Source organism: Hyalella azteca, unplaced genomic scaffold, assembly GCF_000764305.2.
Source record: "Hyalella azteca isolate HAZT.00-mixed unplaced genomic scaffold, Hazt_2.0.2 contig8349, whole genome shotgun sequence".
Classification (NCBI taxonomy): Eukaryota; Metazoa; Arthropoda; class Malacostraca; order Amphipoda; family Hyalellidae; genus Hyalella; species Hyalella azteca.
In genome coordinates this window covers 80,070-99,704 of record NW_025938446.1, presented here as the reverse complement: position 1 = coordinate 99,704, position 19,635 = coordinate 80,070, and the positions used below count along the sequence as shown (strand labels likewise).

The 19,635-nt window shown below is 43.1% G+C and overlaps 1 protein-coding gene across 1 annotated transcript; it reads left to right on the top strand.

Moving 5' to 3' along the window:
* The first annotated feature begins 1,041 nt into the window (after nucleotides 1-1,041).
* LOC108665493 (serine dehydratase-like) lies at nucleotides 1,042-19,591 on the top strand. The gene is made up of 14 exons (XM_047881595.1): nucleotides 1,042-1,223; nucleotides 1,913-2,080; nucleotides 2,309-2,409; nucleotides 5,520-5,641; nucleotides 6,527-6,629; nucleotides 8,953-9,077; nucleotides 10,060-10,151; nucleotides 10,682-10,849; nucleotides 11,260-11,360; nucleotides 13,577-13,698; nucleotides 14,952-15,054; nucleotides 16,556-16,680; nucleotides 17,600-17,704; nucleotides 19,396-19,591. Exons 1-14 carry the CDS (start codon nucleotides 1,056-1,058, stop codon nucleotides 19,482-19,484), a joined length of 1,692 nt encoding a protein of 563 aa, XP_047737551.1. The 5' UTR covers nucleotides 1,042-1,055; the 3' UTR covers nucleotides 19,485-19,591.
* The last annotated feature ends 44 nt before the right edge of the window (nucleotides 19,592-19,635 follow it).

Here is a 19,635-nt window from a genome sequence, read left to right as displayed (position 1 = left end):
TGATGCGCTACCAAGAACTTCTCGCAAATTAAAGTGTGTGTACTGTGTTCATGCTATAGCGCAATTTTAAATCTCTTAATTTATATTTTAGAGTATTTCATTTATTTTTAACCAAATGTATATCTTATTATATCTATCATTAAGTACGTGTATGATTCGACCTAATTTATGCCACGTTTTTCGCGTGCTATGACCTTCGCCCCTAGAAATGCCCACCCCACGCGTCAGCTGTAAGGACTAATGGCCTGCTTCTACTCTAAACGAAAAAATTAGTGCCTGGTTCTCCAATATCAACAACGAAGTTTTGGCCAGGAATTCTGACACTCAGGATGAATATTGTAATGAGTGTCAGCACAGCAAACGGTATTAAAAAGTACTCAATAAAAATAAAATAAATATATATTGGTGTCAACTCAAACATATTAACACCAACTAAATATTAGTGTCGGCCAAGAAGCGTAAGCGGAAATTTTCTTTTGCTGAACAGTCGCGTGCTTCATCTCTGAAATTCCAGGTTTGGGAAATAATTCCAACAAACTGAAACGGTGCCTTTAATTGCAACAATACTATTTCCCAACGATAAAAATCACTTAAAGGTGTATCCAAATTAGAGACCTATGCAGATTTCCTCTGTGACCAAAAACCAGCTCTTACCTCGACAATAAAATTACATCTTTAACGCCCCAAATTAGTTTCAAGCTTTAAAACGTCCAACTGTTGGTACAGCGTTTGAAAAAAACGGTCTGACGGGGGTTCTATAGTAGCCGGCCGCGAAATAAAATAAAACCGTGTAGCTATTTTCTTAGAAGATGGCATATCAAGCACGAATCATCCTGGGCGAATTTCACGGGACGCCCGGCCACTAAACCAAAAGGGCGGCCCGACCGTTTCTTCAAACAATGGAGAGGAAATCTTTCATCATTAAAAATTAATTTAAAATACTAAGAGAATTCTCCCTCGTCCAACAGTATTTATAACCATTCCAGGAAAATCAAGGGAAAAATCTCGTGTTTGGGGATTATTTTCCGTGAATAAACCACTTCTTGCTCGTCAAGATGTCCATCGCAGCAGGACGGGACGATGTATTCCACGTGGTCACGCCGCTGCTGGAGAGCCTCGAGCTGCAGCAGGCGTGTGGAGTGCGCGTGTTGCTCAAGCTCGAGAACACGCAACCCAGCGGCAGCTTCAAGATCAGAGGCATCGGTAACCTCGTCAAAAAGAGTGTGAGTGATGATTAGTGAGAAATCAATAGGTCAATGAGGTAAATAAAGCAGATTTAGAAGTCAACATTTAGCGCTCACATACATTTTGTTCAACAGTCTTCTACGAAGTAATACAAATCAATAAATGAGCATTTTGTACATGGAAAACAAATGGTTAATGCAGTCCAAATAATGACATAATTTCTACATGTGTCACTGAAACGTCGTCAAGCCGGGCCAAACTAAGTCAACATTACCCACAAAAGGCAAAATGTGTATCGCTATTTGTACAGTAAGTCTGCTGTCTAGGAAGCGCGTGGTTAGAGGTGCGATTGATCCTTCTTGTAACGTATGAATGTTACACTGATGTTAGGGGGTCTGTAGGAGTCTGGTTCCATTCAGGAAACATTCAAGGTTATTATTAAGATAGATTATTTCAGACCATCAAGCGGACATTGCGAGTCTAGTCTTCCTCGTAAGAAAGTTTTAACTCCTTGATGTTCCGGTAATTCTTAACGACCGTTTCAGGTATGTCTTCCTGTGTGCAGGTAGGGGCTTCCTGGTGTACCTATACGCCCACCCAGGCAATTATTAATTTGTGAGTTCGGGCAAATGGGCAAATGGGTGTCCATGCTTTATCTATGATAGTTTTTCAAGGTGGTTAGGATTAATAATAATAAATGGTCTCAGGTAAGTCTTCCTGTGTGCAGCACTCGGCCGGCGGCATCAAGGGCGTGGTATCGTCGTCTGGCGGCAACGCTGGACTGGCGGCCGCCCATGCCGCCCGCCGCCTCAATTTGCCCGCCACGGTCGTCGTGCCGTCGTCCACACCGTCCATCATGGCGGACAAGTTGCGAAGGGAGGGAGCTACTGTCCAGGTAACTGCAAGAATAATTTTATGAAATTTGGTAAAACTTTTATCTTGAATTTGTCTTGCAGCACACATTACAAATGGTGAAATTTGAGATTAGATAAGTTGTGATATTTGGTCAGTTCTGGCACATCCAAACACTGATCAGTTCTGACACACCCACACACCCGCCAGCTATTAGAAATACTTCAGTCCCAATATTCCCGTCATTATCTAATTTCCAAACGCGTTGCAGGTGCACGGCGCCATCTGGGACGAGGCGGACGAGAAAGCTAACGAACTTTCAAGGGAGAAGAACTTGCTTTACGTTCATCCGTTCCACCACCCACTCATATGGTGAGAGATCAATTATCGTACCCTGACTAGACCTATTGAACTAATTATACAGCCATTATACTCTGCCTTAAACGGTGGGTCCTACCCAATTATGCTCTGCTTATCTCAGTGAGTACACCTATTATACTCGGTCTCACAGGGGGGGGTAAACCTATTATACTTTGTAAACTCTGAATACTCTGTATGAACTCGGTCACTTGCCGTTATATCAGTCCAGTTCACCAGTTCTAATGTTGGATTGAACTGAAAAGCATGGAAAGACACTCGTGAAGGTTCCTTAATTGTTGTTTGGACGCTTATGAGGACCGACCGATATCAAGTCGTAATGCATAAATTCAATACATGTATAAAAAATTGACTGGGAACACATTCTGTCACTAAACCATCACTGAACTTAAATGTAAGCAACTAATCCTCAAATAATTCATGAGCATTTACTTAGAAATTATAAGAGGAATCATTTGTACCCAAGCGTCTCTAGGGTGAGTGTTATAGAAATACCGCCATAAGTAAATCGACACTTATCATTTATTAATTGCGCGTTTACAGGTAAATTTAAAAATAGAAAGCTGTAATTATATCCATCAATAATATCGCGGGGTATGTAAAATGAAAGAGATCTAAGATTAATTTAATTAAAAGTCTTGAAATCATCGCAGCCGAGGTTGTAGCGTGTTGCTTGCATCCGTCGTCATAGGGTGAGAAGTGAATTTAAATGTAGATAAGAAGGAATTTAAAAGCAAAGAAAACGTCAAGCAAATTCGTTTCAAGATATTGAAACGTTTCGGAGCCCAGCTCCATCATCAGTTCGACAATCTAAAAAATGAAACAATCATTTTATAATTCAAAATTCTAAGTCAGACATTATAACATGAAAAGACATAAAACGCATAACGCCTTAAATCGAAAACCAGTACTCGATGAACACAGAGTCATGGGAGACACGAAAAGATTAAAACCTAAGAAAAACACTAAAACTTAAAAGCCTAACGATTCACTATTTCAAGACTATATAGTAACTGAACGCATTATTGAGACATGGTTTTCGTTTGAAGATATGTAGAGACTCCAAAATCCTCAAATCAGAACTGCCTGAGGTGGAACCGAATATCCTGAAATCACTCTCAGATACAGCCACGTCGCACTGTTCGACATGGAGGCGCACGGAAGAATAAGGATGCTTGCCGAGAAGCAAGTTCGAACGATTCGGATGTGGAAGTTTCTCGACGTCATTCTAACCTACGCCGGATCGCAGTGCGCACAACTGTACTCATAGACCATGTTCGATCGCATCCGGGCAGGAGTAACGTCCTTATACCTGAAGAAAGAACCAATTTTGAAATTATTTACCAGCTAAACATGCAAATTAACATTCAAGAAATATTTCATAAACAAATTTTTTAGTACTCTGGACATAGCTTGAGACGCACTATCAAAATAGGGCAATGTGCAATAAATGGTTTTCTTACTATAGCGTTCCGTCACAGTTTCAGAAAATTAGTTAGATAAGAAGCGTTTGATTTTACTAAACACAAGGCACGATGGAAAACCATTCAGCTAAAATATATTACTAATTCATGCAAATTCCATATTCATATCATGAAAAAAAAAATAAAAAATATCATGGAAGGAAGAACAAACCCTAGAGCCGCGGTATATCAAAGTTTGAAGACTATAATTCACTTTGAAACGAAACGAGCAGAAGCCAAAGAAGCTTAAATACCCAAGCCGATAAATGTCGGTTTTCGATAGACGGAAGTCTAAAAACGACCGCCAGATTTAGTTACTTTATAATCGAGAAACGACAAGCTATTGTTGGTTTCTAATTCAATAGTGAATTTTATTGAAGAATGTTGGAGGTTTATATAATCAAAGAAAAGGCCCGCATGAGAGGGATGCTTGAAGATCGGAAAGGTATAATATTGATGATACTTTTCTAATCTTTCGTGATATCTTTCTGATATCCTATTCTCTGATTTTTCGTTTCAAATTGAATATGTATAGCCTTCAAACTTTGATATACCGCAGCTATAGGGTTTGTTCTACCTTGCATGATATGCATTTGGAATTCGAATTTATTCGTAATATAGTTCAGTTGAATAGTTTTCCATCGTGCCTTGTGTTTAGTAAAATCAAACTCTTCTTGTCTAACAAATTTTCTGAAACTGTGACTGAATGCGATAGTACGTAAAAGAAACTATTTATTGCACATTGCCCTATTTTGATAGTGCGCCTGAAGCCATGTCCTGAAAACTAAAGATTTCGTTGTTGAAATATTTCCCGAATGTGAATTTACATGTTTTTCTGGTAAGTAAATCGACTGGTAAACAATTTCAAAATTGGTTCGATCTTCAGGTATGAGGACGTTTTTCCAGCCTGGATGCGATCAAACATGGTTTATGAGTACAGTTGTTCGCGCTGCGCATCGGCGTACGTTGGAATGACGTCGGGAAACTTGTACATCCGGGTTTCTGAACACCGTGGCAGGAGCTATCGTTCGAACTTGCTTCTCAGCAATCATCCTTATTCTTCCGTGCGCCTCCATGCTGAACAGTGCGACGTGGCTATATGTGAGAGTGATTTCAGGATATTCAGTTCCAGCTCAGGCAGTTCGGATTTAAGGATTTGTAGTCTCTACATATCTTCAAACGAAAACCGTGTCTAAAAAATGCGTTCAGTTCCTATCCTCTTGAAATAGTGAATCGTTAGGCGTTCAAGTTTTAGTGTTTTTTCTTTGGTTTTAATCTTTTCGTGTCTCCTATGACTCTGTGTTCCGCGAGTACTTTTTTTCGACTTAAGGTTGTTTTGTATTTCATGTCTTTTTATTTTTTAATGTCTGACTTAGAATTTTGAATTATAAAATGATTGTGTACATTTTTTAGATTGTTGATGGAGCTAGACTCCAAAACGTTTTCAATCTCGATATGGTGAATTTGCTTGGCGTTTTATTTGCTTTTAAATTCCTTGTGAACTTGCAATTTAAGCAGGCTGAAGTACTTATATATAAATGTAGATATTCATAAGTATTGTTACGAAACAGGAGCTCAATACGTATTTTTTGGCAACGATGTTCGCATGACGTCAATGTTTTCTACACCTGCACTGGGCAGGGAGGGAGTGAGCTCGCTGGTGGACGAGGTGGTGCGGCAGTGCGGGGAGCCTTCTTGCTTTGTGCTCTCCGTGGGGGGCGGCGGCCTCCTCTGCGGCGTCATGACGGGCCTCATCCGTAACGGTACACTGTTTGGTGTCCATGTCGCGTCCGTTACGGCACACGTTTACGTCGTGTTTTGCATCCATGTTGCCTCCGTTACGGCACACTTTTACGTCGTGTTTTATATCCATGTTGCCTCCGTTACGGCACACTTTTACGTCGTGTTTGGTATCCATGTTGCGTCCGTTACGGCACACTTCTCAGCCTTGTTTTGTGTCATGGGGCGCTTTTCTTCTTATTTTTACTTGCGATTTATGCCTCTAACTTTTTTGTGGAGTTATTCTTGCTCCATAGATTCGGTTTTAATTCACGTCTCAATGTATTTTATCATTTATTATTCATGTGTTTCTATGATTAGTGTTGACATTCGTGGGGAATAATACATCAGGGTATAATTGTGTATCAAACACTGCAATGGTAAGCAAGTACGTGCACTCCATTTATCCAAGTGACTTCAAAGTAATATTCTCATCCAAAGAAATCAATAGCCATCCTCGTTCCTAGTTTAGTTGTGATCTTGTTCATCATTGTCAGTTGTCATCTGAAGTAAATATGTTGTTCCAACAATAGGTATATTTCTTTTTCAGTTTACCTCATCAGATCTTAGTAATACTCATTTAGCTTTGTAAGTAGATATGCATAGGTATTTATTGCGTTAAAATTTTGTCATCTATGAACTCGAACCTTTTACGAGGTTTAAGAAATATTGCATAAAAATTTTAAAATAGAATTAAAAATAAGCACTTGTATGCATGGCATATGTAGACATAAAATCATTCCAGTTGAGGGTTTCTTCTCACCCCCTTTCTTCTAACCCCCTTTCTCTGAACAATGATCGAGATTTGCTCCAATGAGCAAAATGTAGGTACTACCTACATGGGCTGAAGATACGTGGCTATGCGACAGGTCTCGGTCACGTTCCCATCTTGGCGATGGAGACGCAAGGGGCGCACTGCCTGAATGCGGCCCTGGCGGCTGGCGGACCCGTGTCCATCGGCAGCATCACCAGGTAAGCTTCCCCTGCCTTGCCATCGGCGCAATCACCAGGTGGACCTACTCTTGCCCTGCCACCGGTAACATCACCAGGTAGGCTTGTCTACCCTGCCATCGGTGGCATCACCACGTAGGCCTCCCCTTCCCTGCCATCGGTGGCATCATAAGGTAGACCTCACTTGCTCTGCCATCAGTGGCATCACCAGGTAGGCTTCCCCTGCCCTGCCATCGGTGGCACATCGGTGGCATCATCATGTAGGCCTCCCCTGCCTGGCAATGGGCGGCATCACCAGGTAGACCTACCTTTGCCAGTCCTCACATTACTCCGGGCAGGATTAAAGGTTGATGAGAAAGAGTTGCTTGTTTTTTGCTGCCAAGGATGGTACTGGTACAGATTGTGCACAGCAACACATCCAGTCATCTCGTGACTATCTCTAGGGTAAACTCTCTTCTTTCTAGCACCATCGCCAGGGCGATAAAATAACTTCGGTCCCGCCTTGGAGAGAGATCCTTCCCGCAGAGAATGAAGCTTGACGGCAGATCTGTTGCATGATGGAGGTATCCTGCACATCACTCTCTTTGATTTTGAAATGTCACAATCCAGAAGGTTCCACCATCAAAGTTATTGGCCAGTCCGGTTATTGACATGCCTCTCCCGTCTCCGCTGCACAGAGTAGTGGTCCAAACGCTCCAGCCTCCGCCGGTAGTTCAACTCCTCCATCCCGTTGATCCTGGATCCGAAGGTTCGCTGGACCTCTTCCAATTGTCGCACTGCACCGAGCGTGAAAAAATGTTCACACCAGTCAGCGACACTCAAGGAGAAGGATCATAAGGTCTCTGAAGAGTGTGATCATCGGTTCCGCTTGTCTTATACTGATCGTACGTAGGAACACCTCGTCTGACGCCTGCCTCTTGCAGTTATTGCCACCATGTGATAACCAAACTGGACTTTAGGGACTTTCTTCACACCAAGGTCACAAACGAGTGGCTTCCTCAATTTCTGTGCCGCCCCTTGATAGTTGTCAGTGTGCCAGCTCTGTGTCTCAAGACATCAAATTTGGTGCCCGTTTCATGCTATGCACTTGTGCTCAGTCGGGGGCGCACGTCGGAGGTCCTCTTTGCTAAACTTCACACTATGTTAATATATTTTTCTGTAGGTAAGAACGCTAGAGGGAATAACAGTCTTTAAAGGAAAGTGCTCGAAGCCATAGTGCCGTATGTACACAGCCACTAAATAAGCCTGCTAAAGGTAAGCATGGCCATACTGCATCTGGCAAAACCTCTTCAGGCCTTACCTACACAAGTTGAAACATTTCTCACCCCTAAACAATCCTGAGCGGACCTAACCTAACCTCATTGACTGCAGGAAGTTAGAAAGGCGGTCCGAGTGTGCTGGTAGAGCCAGTCATTGGCTGCAAGAAGGTTATTAGCCGGAACCGCATGAATAGGTTAAGCTAGAAGAGGTTAGGCCGGAGTAGGTACAGCCAGAAGAGGTTAGGCCGGAGTAGGTACAGCCGGATGAGGAACTGCCTGCTTATAAGCGAACATACTTTTAAGTATTGACTGAAGATCTACGCCGCTATTATCTTACGGCAGTGTGACGCTTGTCTGGATTACGGGGTTCAAGCTTAGCCTGCTGCTTCTATAACTGAGGCTGAGTAAAGTTTATGGATGGTGAAGGTGGAAGTTGGATCCAGGGCTTATTTAAGAGTAAAATTTGTGGCCTACGGCTGTGCCCCTCCCAAGTCGTATATTGCAGACAATTCTTCCTACAACCTTTCGCTGTCTGTCCTGTACTCTGGTGTTGCTGTAGCGGGACGACAGGGCTACAGTCAAATTAAATTTTTCTTCCGGCCGATCCTAACACAAGATGTTGATAAGGTACAAATCACATAATTGCAAAGGGCCAAAATATATTTCATTAAGCAAACGATACCGCAGGCAAGGCACAATGATGGTGTTCACGGGAAAGTTACAAAATTGGCAAAAAGTGTAATGACTAGTCATTGCTAACAGCTAAGAGTTGAGCCCGGTTAGTGATTATTAAGAGAATTGTACCTGTATACTTCATATCATCAGTCAGATCGGAGAAGTACGGCGGCCTACATCGGAGTACTCTGGTCTCCAGTCCGTCTTTGGGAGTAGGACAAAGTACCGTTCCCAATGGTACCGCACTCTTCACCCTCGTCTCACTTGATCCCGATCCCAGTCTAGTGTATCGGTTCATGGTGCATCACGTAATGTGTATCGGCTCATGATGCATCAAGTGTACCATGCCGTGCTTAATGCCAAGTGTACACGCCACCCCGTCATGACCATTCCTCACTCCCCCCATGCAGTTTGGCTAAGACCCTCGGGGCGCTGACGGTGAGCGACGAAGTGTTCCGTTTGCTGCCGCACTGCGTCGTCATCTCGAGGGTCGTGTCTGACGAGGAAGCCGTGCACGCCTGTCGCCGCTTCCTGGGTGAGAGGGCAGTGACTGAACGACGCAGTGACTGCACGGCGCAGTGACTGCACGGCGCAGTGATTGCACGGCGCAGTGACTGCACGGAGCAGTGACTGCACGGCGCAGTGACTGCACGGCGCAGTGACTGCACGGCGCAGTGACTGCACGGCGCAGTGGCTGCACGGCGCAGTGACTGCACGGCGCAGTGACTGCACGGCGCAGTGACTGCACGGCGCAGTGACTGCACGGCGCAGTGACCTGTCTCTTATACACATCTAGATGTGTATAAGAGACAGGAACTTGCTTTACGTTCATCCGTTCCACCACCCACTCATATGGTGAGAGATCAATTATCGTACCCTGACTAGACCTATTGAACTAATTATACAGCCATTATACTCTGCCTTAAACGGTGGGTCCTACCCAATTATGCTCTGCTTATCTCAGTGAGTACACCTATTATACTCGGTCTCACAGGGGGGGGTAAACCTATTATACTTTGTAAACTCTGAATACTCTGTATGAACTCGGTCACTTGCCGTTATATCAGTCCAGTTCACCAGTTCTAATGTTGGATTGAACTGAAAAGCATGGAAAGACACTCGTGAAGGTTCCTTAATTGTTGTTTGGACGCTTATGAGGACCGACCGATATCAAGTCGTAATGCATAAATTCAATACATGTATAAAAAATTGACTGGGAACACATTCTGTCACTAAACCATCACTGAACTTAAATGTAAGCAACTAATCCTCAAATAATTCATGAGCATTTACTTAGAAATTATAAGAGGAATCATTTGTACCCAAGCGTCTCTAGGGTGAGTGTTATAGAAATACCGCCATAAGTAAATCGACACTTATCATTTATTAATTGCGCGTTTACAGGTAAATTTAAAAATAGAAAGCTGTAATTATATCCATCAATAATATCGCGGGGTATGTAAAATGAAAGAGATCTANCTGTCTCTTATACACATCTAGATGTGTATAAGAGACAGCGTGTGGAGTGCGCGTGTTGCTCAAGCTCGAGAACACGCAGCCCAGCGGCAGCTTCAAGATCAGAGGCATCGGTAACCTCGTCAGAAAGAGTGTGAGTGATGATTAGTGAGAAATCAATAGGTTAATGAGGTCAATAAAGCAGATTTAGAAGTCAACCTTTAGTGCTCACGTACATTTTGTTCAAGTCTTCTCAGAAGTAATACAAATCAATAAATGAGCATTTTGTACATGGAAAACAAATGGTTAATGCAGTCCAAATAATGACATAATTTCTACATGTGTCACTGAAACGTCGTCAAGCCGGGCCAAACTAAGACAACATTACCCACAAAAGGCAAAATGTGTATCGCTATTTGTACAGCCTAAGTCTGCTGTCTATAAAGCGCGTGGTTAGAGGTAAGAATGATCCTTCTTGTTACGTATAAATGTTACACTGATGTTCGGGCGTCTGTAGGAGGCAGGTTTCCATTCAAGAAACATTCAAGGTTATGATTACGATATAGATTATTTCAGACCATCAAGCGGACAGGGCAAGTCTAGTCTTTCTCGTATGAAAGTTTTAACTCCTTGATGTTCCGGTAATTCTTAGCGACCGTCTCAGGTAAGTCTTCCTGTGTGCAGCACTCGGCCGGCGGCATCAAGGGCGTGGTATCGTCGTCTAGCGGCAACGCTGGACAGGCGGCCGCCCATGCCGCCCGCCGCCTCAATTTGCCCGCCACGGTCGTCGTGCCGTCGTCCACACCGCCCATCATGGCGGACAAGTTGCGAAGGGAAGGAGCCACTGTCCAGGTAACTGCAAGAATAATTTTATGAAACTGGTTAAAACTTTTGTCCTGAATTCTTCTTTTAGCATACATTGCAAATGGTAAAATTGAGATTAGATGAGTATTGATATTTTGGTCAGTTCTGACACACCTCAACACTCACCAGTTCTGACACACCTCAACACTCACCAGTTCTGGCACACCTCATCACTCACCAGTTCTGACACACCCAAACACTCATCAGTTCTGACACACCAAAACACTCGCCAGTTCTGACACACCCAAACACTCACCAGTTCTGACACACCCAAATACTTACCAGTTTTGACACACCCAAACACTCATCAGTTCTGACACACCCAAACACTCGCTAGTTCTTAGATATTCTTCTGTCCCAATATTCCCGTCATTCTCTAATTTCCAAACGCGTTGCAGGTTCACGGCGCCATCTGGGACGATGCAAACAAGAAAGCTCAGGAACTTTCAAGGGAGAAGGACTTGCTTTACGTTCACCCCTTCCACCACCCACTAATATGGTAGGAGATCAATTATCGTATCTTGACTAGACCTATTGGACTAATTATACAGCCAGTATACTCTGCTTTAGACGGTGGGTCCTACCCAATTATGCTCTGCTTATCTCAGTGAGTACACCTATTATACTCGGTCACACACGGCGAGGGGTAAACGCATTATACTCTGTAAACTCTGAATACTATGTGTACAGTATACTCTGTACAAAGTCGGTCATTCGCCTTAATTTCAGGCAAGTCTTGTCAAATGTTGGGTTGAACTGAAAAGTATGGAAAGACACTGGTGAAGATTCCTTGTTGTTTGGACACTTACGGAGAACCATACCGACACCAAGCCTTGATATATAAATTCGAAACATAAAATCACAAAATAGACTGAGAACACATACTGCCACACAGCCATCACTGAACTGCACTGTAATTAATGAATCGTCAAATAATTCACTGGCATTAACGTAAAAAATATAGGAGGAACCTTTTATACCCAAATGTCTCTGGGGTGGGTGTTCTAGATTCTAGAAGTACCGTCATCAACAGTTCACAGTGATACCGTCATGAGCAAATTGACATTTATCATTTATCAATTGTGCGTTTACAGATGAATTCAAATAAAAGAAGTTGTACTTATATCCATCAATAAAATCACGACGTATGTAAGATGAAAGAGGTCTAAATTTATTCTATTTGCCGGTAGATCCTGCACCACTAACATCTTGTCTATCTTGAAGAATGGACCTGCCTGCTGGACGATAGGGAGCCAGTATATGCAGGGTACCTCGATTTTGCCAAGGCATTTAACAGTGTCCCCCATGAGCGGCTGTTGCGTAAATTGAAGCTTTTGGGAATTAAGAGTAATGTACTCAAATGGAACAGTGATTTTCTAGTAGAGAGGCGACAACGTGTCATTATTAATGGGTCCGTATCAGACTGGGCTTCAGTGCGCAGCGACGTGGCACAAGGAAGCGTTCTCGGGCCTGTTTTATTCGTTGAGTTTATAAACGATCTGCCAGAAGCTGTTTCTAGCGTGTGCTCCATGTATGCTGACGACACAAAAGTTTATAGTACAGTGAAGAATACGTCGCAAAAAGTACAGTTGCAAGGTGATCTTGACAGTTTGGTTGACGCATGGGCTGATAAGTGGCAGCTGCGTTTTAACGCTAACAAATGTAAAGTAATCCACCTCGGCAAGAATAATGAACAGCAAGATTATAGTATGAGAAGACACGGTTGCAACTACAGAGTGATGATGTCGAAGTCGACAATGGAGAAAGATTTAGGAGTTAATATCGACAATGCGTTGAAATTTTCGAAGCTTATTGAAGGTCACGTTAATAAAGCCAATAAACGACTTGGACTGATCAGACGCTCTTTCGAGTTCCTAGATGCAGAAGCGATGAAGCAGTTGTTTGTTGCTGTCGTGCGCCCGAACCTGGAGTTTCGAAACGTCGTGTGGTCACCGATACTTGAAAAGGACAAAAAATTAATTGAGAGTGTTCAAAGACGTGCAACAAGGATAACTCCTGGCTTGAATGGCAAGTCCTATGAGGAGAGATAAAAGATTATGAAGCTTCCAAGCCTCAGTTATCGACGTCCTCGTGGGGACCTCATTGAATCACACAAGTATACTCATGGCTTATACAAGGTCCCAGAAGGATTACTAGAATTTGAAGCAAGAACTAACACCAGGGGCCACGGCTATGAACTAAAAAAACTGCGTTGTAACACATCCATGCGACAACATTTCTTCTTGCTTTGAGTCACCCACATGTGGAACAGCCTCCCTGATAGCATCGTTTACGCTCCGAGTATGAACGCCTTCCAAAACAGACTAGACGAAGCTATGCAGGAGCATATGTTCAATCTTAAAATGCCTAGCAAATTACGGACCAGGCAATAAGTCCAGCAACTATCTCAATCAATCGTCAGTTATGGAAAGATCGGGTTCCAAAGGCCGGATCCATTGTGAATCAAGACACGAAAAGTTCAAGAATCGGTAACAGGCCATGGGCCTATTTCTTCAATGCCAACACTTCTATTCTATTCTAAATGTCTTGAAATCATTGCACCCGAGGTTGTAGCGCGTTGCTTGCATCCGTAGTGATTAGGGTTAAAGCGAAATGTAGGTATTTATAAAATTTGTTACGAAACAGGAGCTCAATACGTATTTGTGGCAACGATGTTCGCATGACGGCAATGTTTTCTATACCTGCACTGGGCAGGGAGGGAGTGAGCTCGCTGGTGGACGAGGTGGTGCGGCAGTGCGGGGAGCCTTCTTGCTTTGTGCTCTCCGTGGGTGGCGGCGGCCTCCTCTGCGGCGTCATGACGGGCCTCATCCGTAACGGTACATTGTTTGGTGTCCATATCGCTTCCGTACGGCAAACTTTTACGTTGTGTTTGGTGTCCATATCGCTTCTGTACGGCAAACTTTTACGTTGTGTTTGGTATTCGTGTCGCGTCCATAACGGTACACTTTTAGTCGTGTTTGTTATCCGTGTCACGTCCGTTACGGTACACTTTTAATCGTGTTTGGTATCCGTGTCGCGTCCATAACGGTACACTTTTAGTCGTGTTTGTCATCCGTGTCGCGTCCGTTACGGTACACTTTTAGTCGTGTTTGGTATCCGTGTCGCATCCGTTACGGTATACTTTCATGTCATGTTTGGTATCCATGTCCCGTCCGGTACGGTACACTTTTAGTCGTGTTTGGTACCCGTGTCGCGTCCGTTACGTTATACTTTTACGTCGTGTTTGGTATCCGTGTCGCGTCCGTTACGGCACATGTTTACGTCGTGTTTGGTGTCCATATCGCTTCCGTACGGCAAACTTTTACGTCGTGTTTGGAATCCATGTTGCGTCCGTTACTGCACACTTCTCAGCCTTGTTTTGTGTCATGGGGCGCTTTTCTTCTTATTTTTACTTGCAATTTATGACTCTAACTTTTTTGTGGAGTTCTTCTTGCTCCATAGATTCGATTTTAATTCACGTCTCAATGTATTTTATCATTTATTATTCATGTATTTCTATGATTAGTGTTGACATTCGTGGGGAATAATTTATCAGGGTATAATTTTGTACCAAACACTGCAATGGTAAGCAAGTACGTGCACGCCATTGATCCAAGTGACTTAAATGTAGTGTTCTCATCCAAAGAATTCAATAGACATCCTCGTTCCTAGTTTAATTGTGATCTTGTTCATCATTATCAGTAGTCATCGGAAGTAAATGTGTTGTTCCAACAATAGGTATATTTCTTTTTAAGTTTACTGTTAATAACCTCATCAGATCATAGTAATATTCATTTAGCTTGTGTAAGTAGATATGCATAGGTATTGGTTGCGTTAAAATTTTGTCTCCTATGAACTCGAACCTTTCATGAGGTTTAAGAAATATTGCATAAAAAAATTCAAATAGAATTAAAAATAAGCACTCCTATAAATGGCATATGTAGGCATAAATTCATTCCAGTTGAGGCGTTCTTCTCACCCCCTTTTCTTCTCACCCCCTTTCTTCGAACAATGATCGAGATTTGCTCCAATGAGCAAAATATACATAGGTACGACCTACATGGGCTGAAGATACGTGGCTATGCGGCAGGTCTCGGTCACGTTCCCATCTTGGCGATGGAGACGCAAGGGGCGCACTGCCTGAATGCGGCCCTGGCGGCTGGCGGCCCCGTGTCCATCGGCAGCATCACCAGGTAGGCTTCCCCTGCCCTGTCATCGGTGGCATCACCAGGTGGACCTACTCCTGCCCTGCCACCGGTGGCATCACCAGGTAGTCCTCCCCTGTTCGGCCGTCGGTGGCATCACCAGGTAGGTCTCCCCTGACCTGCTACCGATGGCATCACCAGGTAGGCCTACTCTGCCCTGCCATCGGCGCCATCACCAGGTAGGCCTACCGCTGTTATTCCTTACACCACTCCGGGCAGGATTAAAGGTTGATGAGAAAAGAGTAGCTTGTTTCTCGCCGCTGAGAATGGTACATGGTTCGAGTTGTGCGCAAGAATACGTCCAGTCGTCTCTTGAAGGTGAACTCTCCTTCTCCTAGCACCATTGGCAAGGCAGTAAACAACTTCGGTCCCGCCACGGAAAGAGATCAATCCCGCAGAGATTGAAACTTAATGGCAGATCTGTTGCATGATGGAGGTATCCTTCTCTCTGACTTTGGTATGTCACAATCCAGAATGTTCCACCATCAAAGTTAGGTGCCAGTTAGGTATTATCTTCCATGTGAACAGAGTGACTAGACCTCTTTCAATTGTCGCACTGCGCCGAGCGCGAAAAGAGTTCAGACCCGGTAGCAACACTCAAGGAAAGGGATCAAATCCGCTCTAAAGAATGTGATAATCGGTTCCGCTTGTCTTCAATGTCTTGTTATGATCATCCGGAGGAACACCTCGTCTGACGCCTGCTTCTTGCAGTTATTGCTTGCCGCCATGTGATAAGCAAACGGGACTTTCGTACTCATCTTCACACCAAGTCACAAACGAGTTGCTTCTCAATTTCTAAGCCGTCCCTTGATAGTTATCGGTGTACCAGCTCTGTGTCTCATGACTTCAAACTTGGTGCTCTTAAATTACATGCTGTTCACATGTAACCAGTCTTATATTGCAGACAGTTCTTACTGCAACCTTTCGCTGTCTGTCCTGGACTCTGGTGTCGCTGGAGCTGGACGACAGGACTACAGTCACAATTAAATGTTTGTGCCTGCAGACCCTAACACACGAGGTTGATACAAATATTTGTACAAATTACAAAATTGCAAAGGGCCAAAATATATTTCATTAAGCAAACGATACTGAAGGCTAGATACAAAAATTATTTTGAAGGTAAAGTTACAGATATGACAAAAAGTGTAATGGGTAGTCAATGCTAACAGCTAAGAGTTGAGTCCGGCTAGTGCTCATTAAGAAAAATGTGCCTGTATAATTCATATCATGTAGGTAAGGTTCGGGGAAGTACGGCGGCCTACATCGCAGTACTCTGGTCCGTCTTTGAGAGTACTACAAAGTACCGTTCCCAATGGCACTTCACTCTTCACACTCGCCTCACTTGGTCCCGATCCCATGTCTAGTGTATCGGTTGATAGTGCGTCATGAAATGTGTATCGGCTCATGATGAATCACGTGTACCGTGCCGTGCTTCATACCAAGTGTACACGTCATCCCGTCATGATCATTCCTCACTCCCTCTCTGCAGTTTGGCTAAGACCCTCGGGGCGCTGACGGTGAGCGACGAAGTGTTCCGTTTGCTGCCGCGCTGCGTCGTCATCTCGAGGGTCGTGTCTGACGAGGAAGCCGTGCACGCCTGTCGCCGCTTCCTGGGTGAGAGGGCAGTGACTGCACGACTGTGACTGCACGACGCAGTGACTGCACGACGCAGTGACTGCACGACGCAGTGACTGCACGACGCAGTGACTGCACGACGCAGTGACTGCACGACTCAGTGACTGCATGACGCAGTGACTGTACGACGCAGTGACTGCAGTAAGCAGTGACTGCAGTAAGCAGTGACTGTACGACGCAGTGACTGCACGACGCAGTGACTGCTAGACAATTACTTGCATGTCAGGATAGAATTAATTCTTTTCAATTATTGCAAGCCAGCAAGTTTTACACGGTCACTTAGTGATTGATAGTTCTAATATCCTTCATGCTTTAATGCACTATAATTCTTAACTAAGCGTACTGTATTTCTGTGAGCATTTCATCAATATATTTAGATTCTCCCAGTCTCAACAGATGAGCCTCGTAACATCCTATATGTAAATTAAAATTCTCTTTGTTTGTTATATATTCTATCCTGCGTACCTTGTTCATTATATGAAATGGATCATACTTTGCGTATACTCCACTAATCCACTAGTAGTAGTTATTTAGCGTGCTTTTTTTTCACAGGTCTGACGTGCGCCTTCTTTCCCGAAACTCTTAATCTTTTTTGGTTTTCATCATCTGTGTTCGACTGTATACTTTTTCACCGTCATGCATTTATTGAATTTACGTAGTGGAGTAACTTCCCTTCATCAAATAATATTAGCTTATTTATTCATCTTATCCTGCATGATTTGTCAATTAGTTACATAGAACCTGCTTCCTTTACAGTGACTCCGTGACTACAGTTACAGTGACTACAGTTACAGTTTTGCAGGTGCAAAAATGTTGCCTGCTCTTTGAAGACTTGCACGCCAGTAAACATTTTTATTTATGATGCTTAATTATTGTGAAGAAAATATATGTTGTGCAGACGACCACCGCTACCTCGTGGAGCCCTCGTGTGGGGCAGCGCTGGCGGGGGCGTACGGGGGGCACCTGAGGATGCTCATCTCCCAGGGGCGCGTCTCCCCAGACCGTGAGTCTCCCCAGACCGCTAGTCTCCCTAGACCATGAGTCTCCCCAGACCGTGAGTCTCCCTAGACCATGAGTATCCCCAGACCATGAGTCTCCCCAGACCGTGAGTCTCCCCAGACCGTGAGTCTCCCCAGACCGTGAGTCTCCCCAGACCTACAATAAAATACCAAAAAATAATAATAATAACGGCTTAGGGTATCTTATAATGTGACAGTGGTGACCTCGTACTGTATATTAATATAGCATCAGAAAAGACCAAGTATAAATTTTTTTATTTTGCGGGAGGATTAGAATATTTTTTAAGACACGTTGAACTCGGCAACGAGGAAGAATATGGTATCTTCGTGTTTCGAGATCCGTGATACGTTAAGAGATACGTGATACGTTAAGAGATACGAGATACACTACGAGATACGTGGTACGCTACGAGATACGTGATAAGCTACGAGATATGTGATACTTAAGGAGATAAGTGATACGTTAAGAAATATTTGATACGTTAGGAAATACGTGATACGTTAGGAGATACGTTATACGTTAAGAGATACGTGATACTCTACGAGATACGAGATACTCTACTCACGGGATATGTGATAATTTAATAGATACGTGATACGTAAAGATATTCGTGATACGCTACGAGATACGTTATACTTTAAGAGATACGTGATACGTTAAAATACTTGATACGTTAAGAGATACGTGATACGTTAAGAAATACATGATACGCTACGAGATACGTGATACATTAAGAGATACGTGATACGTTAAGAGATACGCGATACGCTACAAGATACATGATTGTTTGAGAGATGCGTGATACGTTAAGAGATACGTGATACGTTAAGAGATACGTGATACGTTTAAAAATACGTGATACGCTACGAGATACGTGATACTTTAAGAGATACGTGATACTTTAAGAGATACGTGATACATTAAGAGATACGTGATACATTAAGAGATACGTGATACATTAATAGATATGTGATACGTTAAGAGATACGTGATACGTTAAAAGATATGTGATACGTTAAGAGATACGTGATACGTTAAAAGATATGTGATACGTTAAGAGATACGTGATACGTTAAGAGATTCGTGATACGTTAAGAAATCCGTGATGTACCACGAGATACGAAATATCATGCGTAATAGCATCGAGTGTTAGCTTCGGTGCGGAGTTCAAATTGCATCGAAAAGGACAATAGTGTTACTTTGATTTTTGTTAATGTCAGAAAGGCAATTAATTTAAAGTCATTTATGGTATCATATCAAGAATTTAAAAGCAACAAAATTATCATGTAAAGTCACTATATATTGAATAAAAATATGTCAAAGATCAGCCTCATCACCAGCTTCAAACTTCAAGAATGTAAGTGCAATCAGCAGAGGACGAAACTTATAACGAAATTCGTGGCTAATTCATAACGTGAGAAATTCAATGATAAATACTTTCATGCATACAATAATATATTCGCAGCTTTGAAAATATTCCGTGTTCATAATATTCTCGTAATTGATAAACCCTTGGGAATGTTTTTCAATGATCACAATATTCCATAAACGCAATTAAAAGCAGAGTCACCGTACCGACGAATTGGGAGTTTTCTTATTTTTTCATTGATGTTTGGGTTTAGTTTCGTTAGTTTTTTTATAGTTTCGTTTTATTAAGTTTCGGTGTTTCACCAGGTCCCGTGGTGGTGGTGGTGTGTGGTGGTAACGGCGTAACGCTGGATCTCCTACAGCAGTGGAGCAAACAGACTGGACTCATACAATAACTTCCACGTGTTACTATGATGGAGCGTGTGCGTGACGTAGGGCGGTGTTATGTTCAGCGTGACTGCGTTACTAGTGGAATACAATATGCTCAATAATATATTGGAAGACCGCGTGTCGCAGGTCTTGTATATAACTCGTATGACAATAACG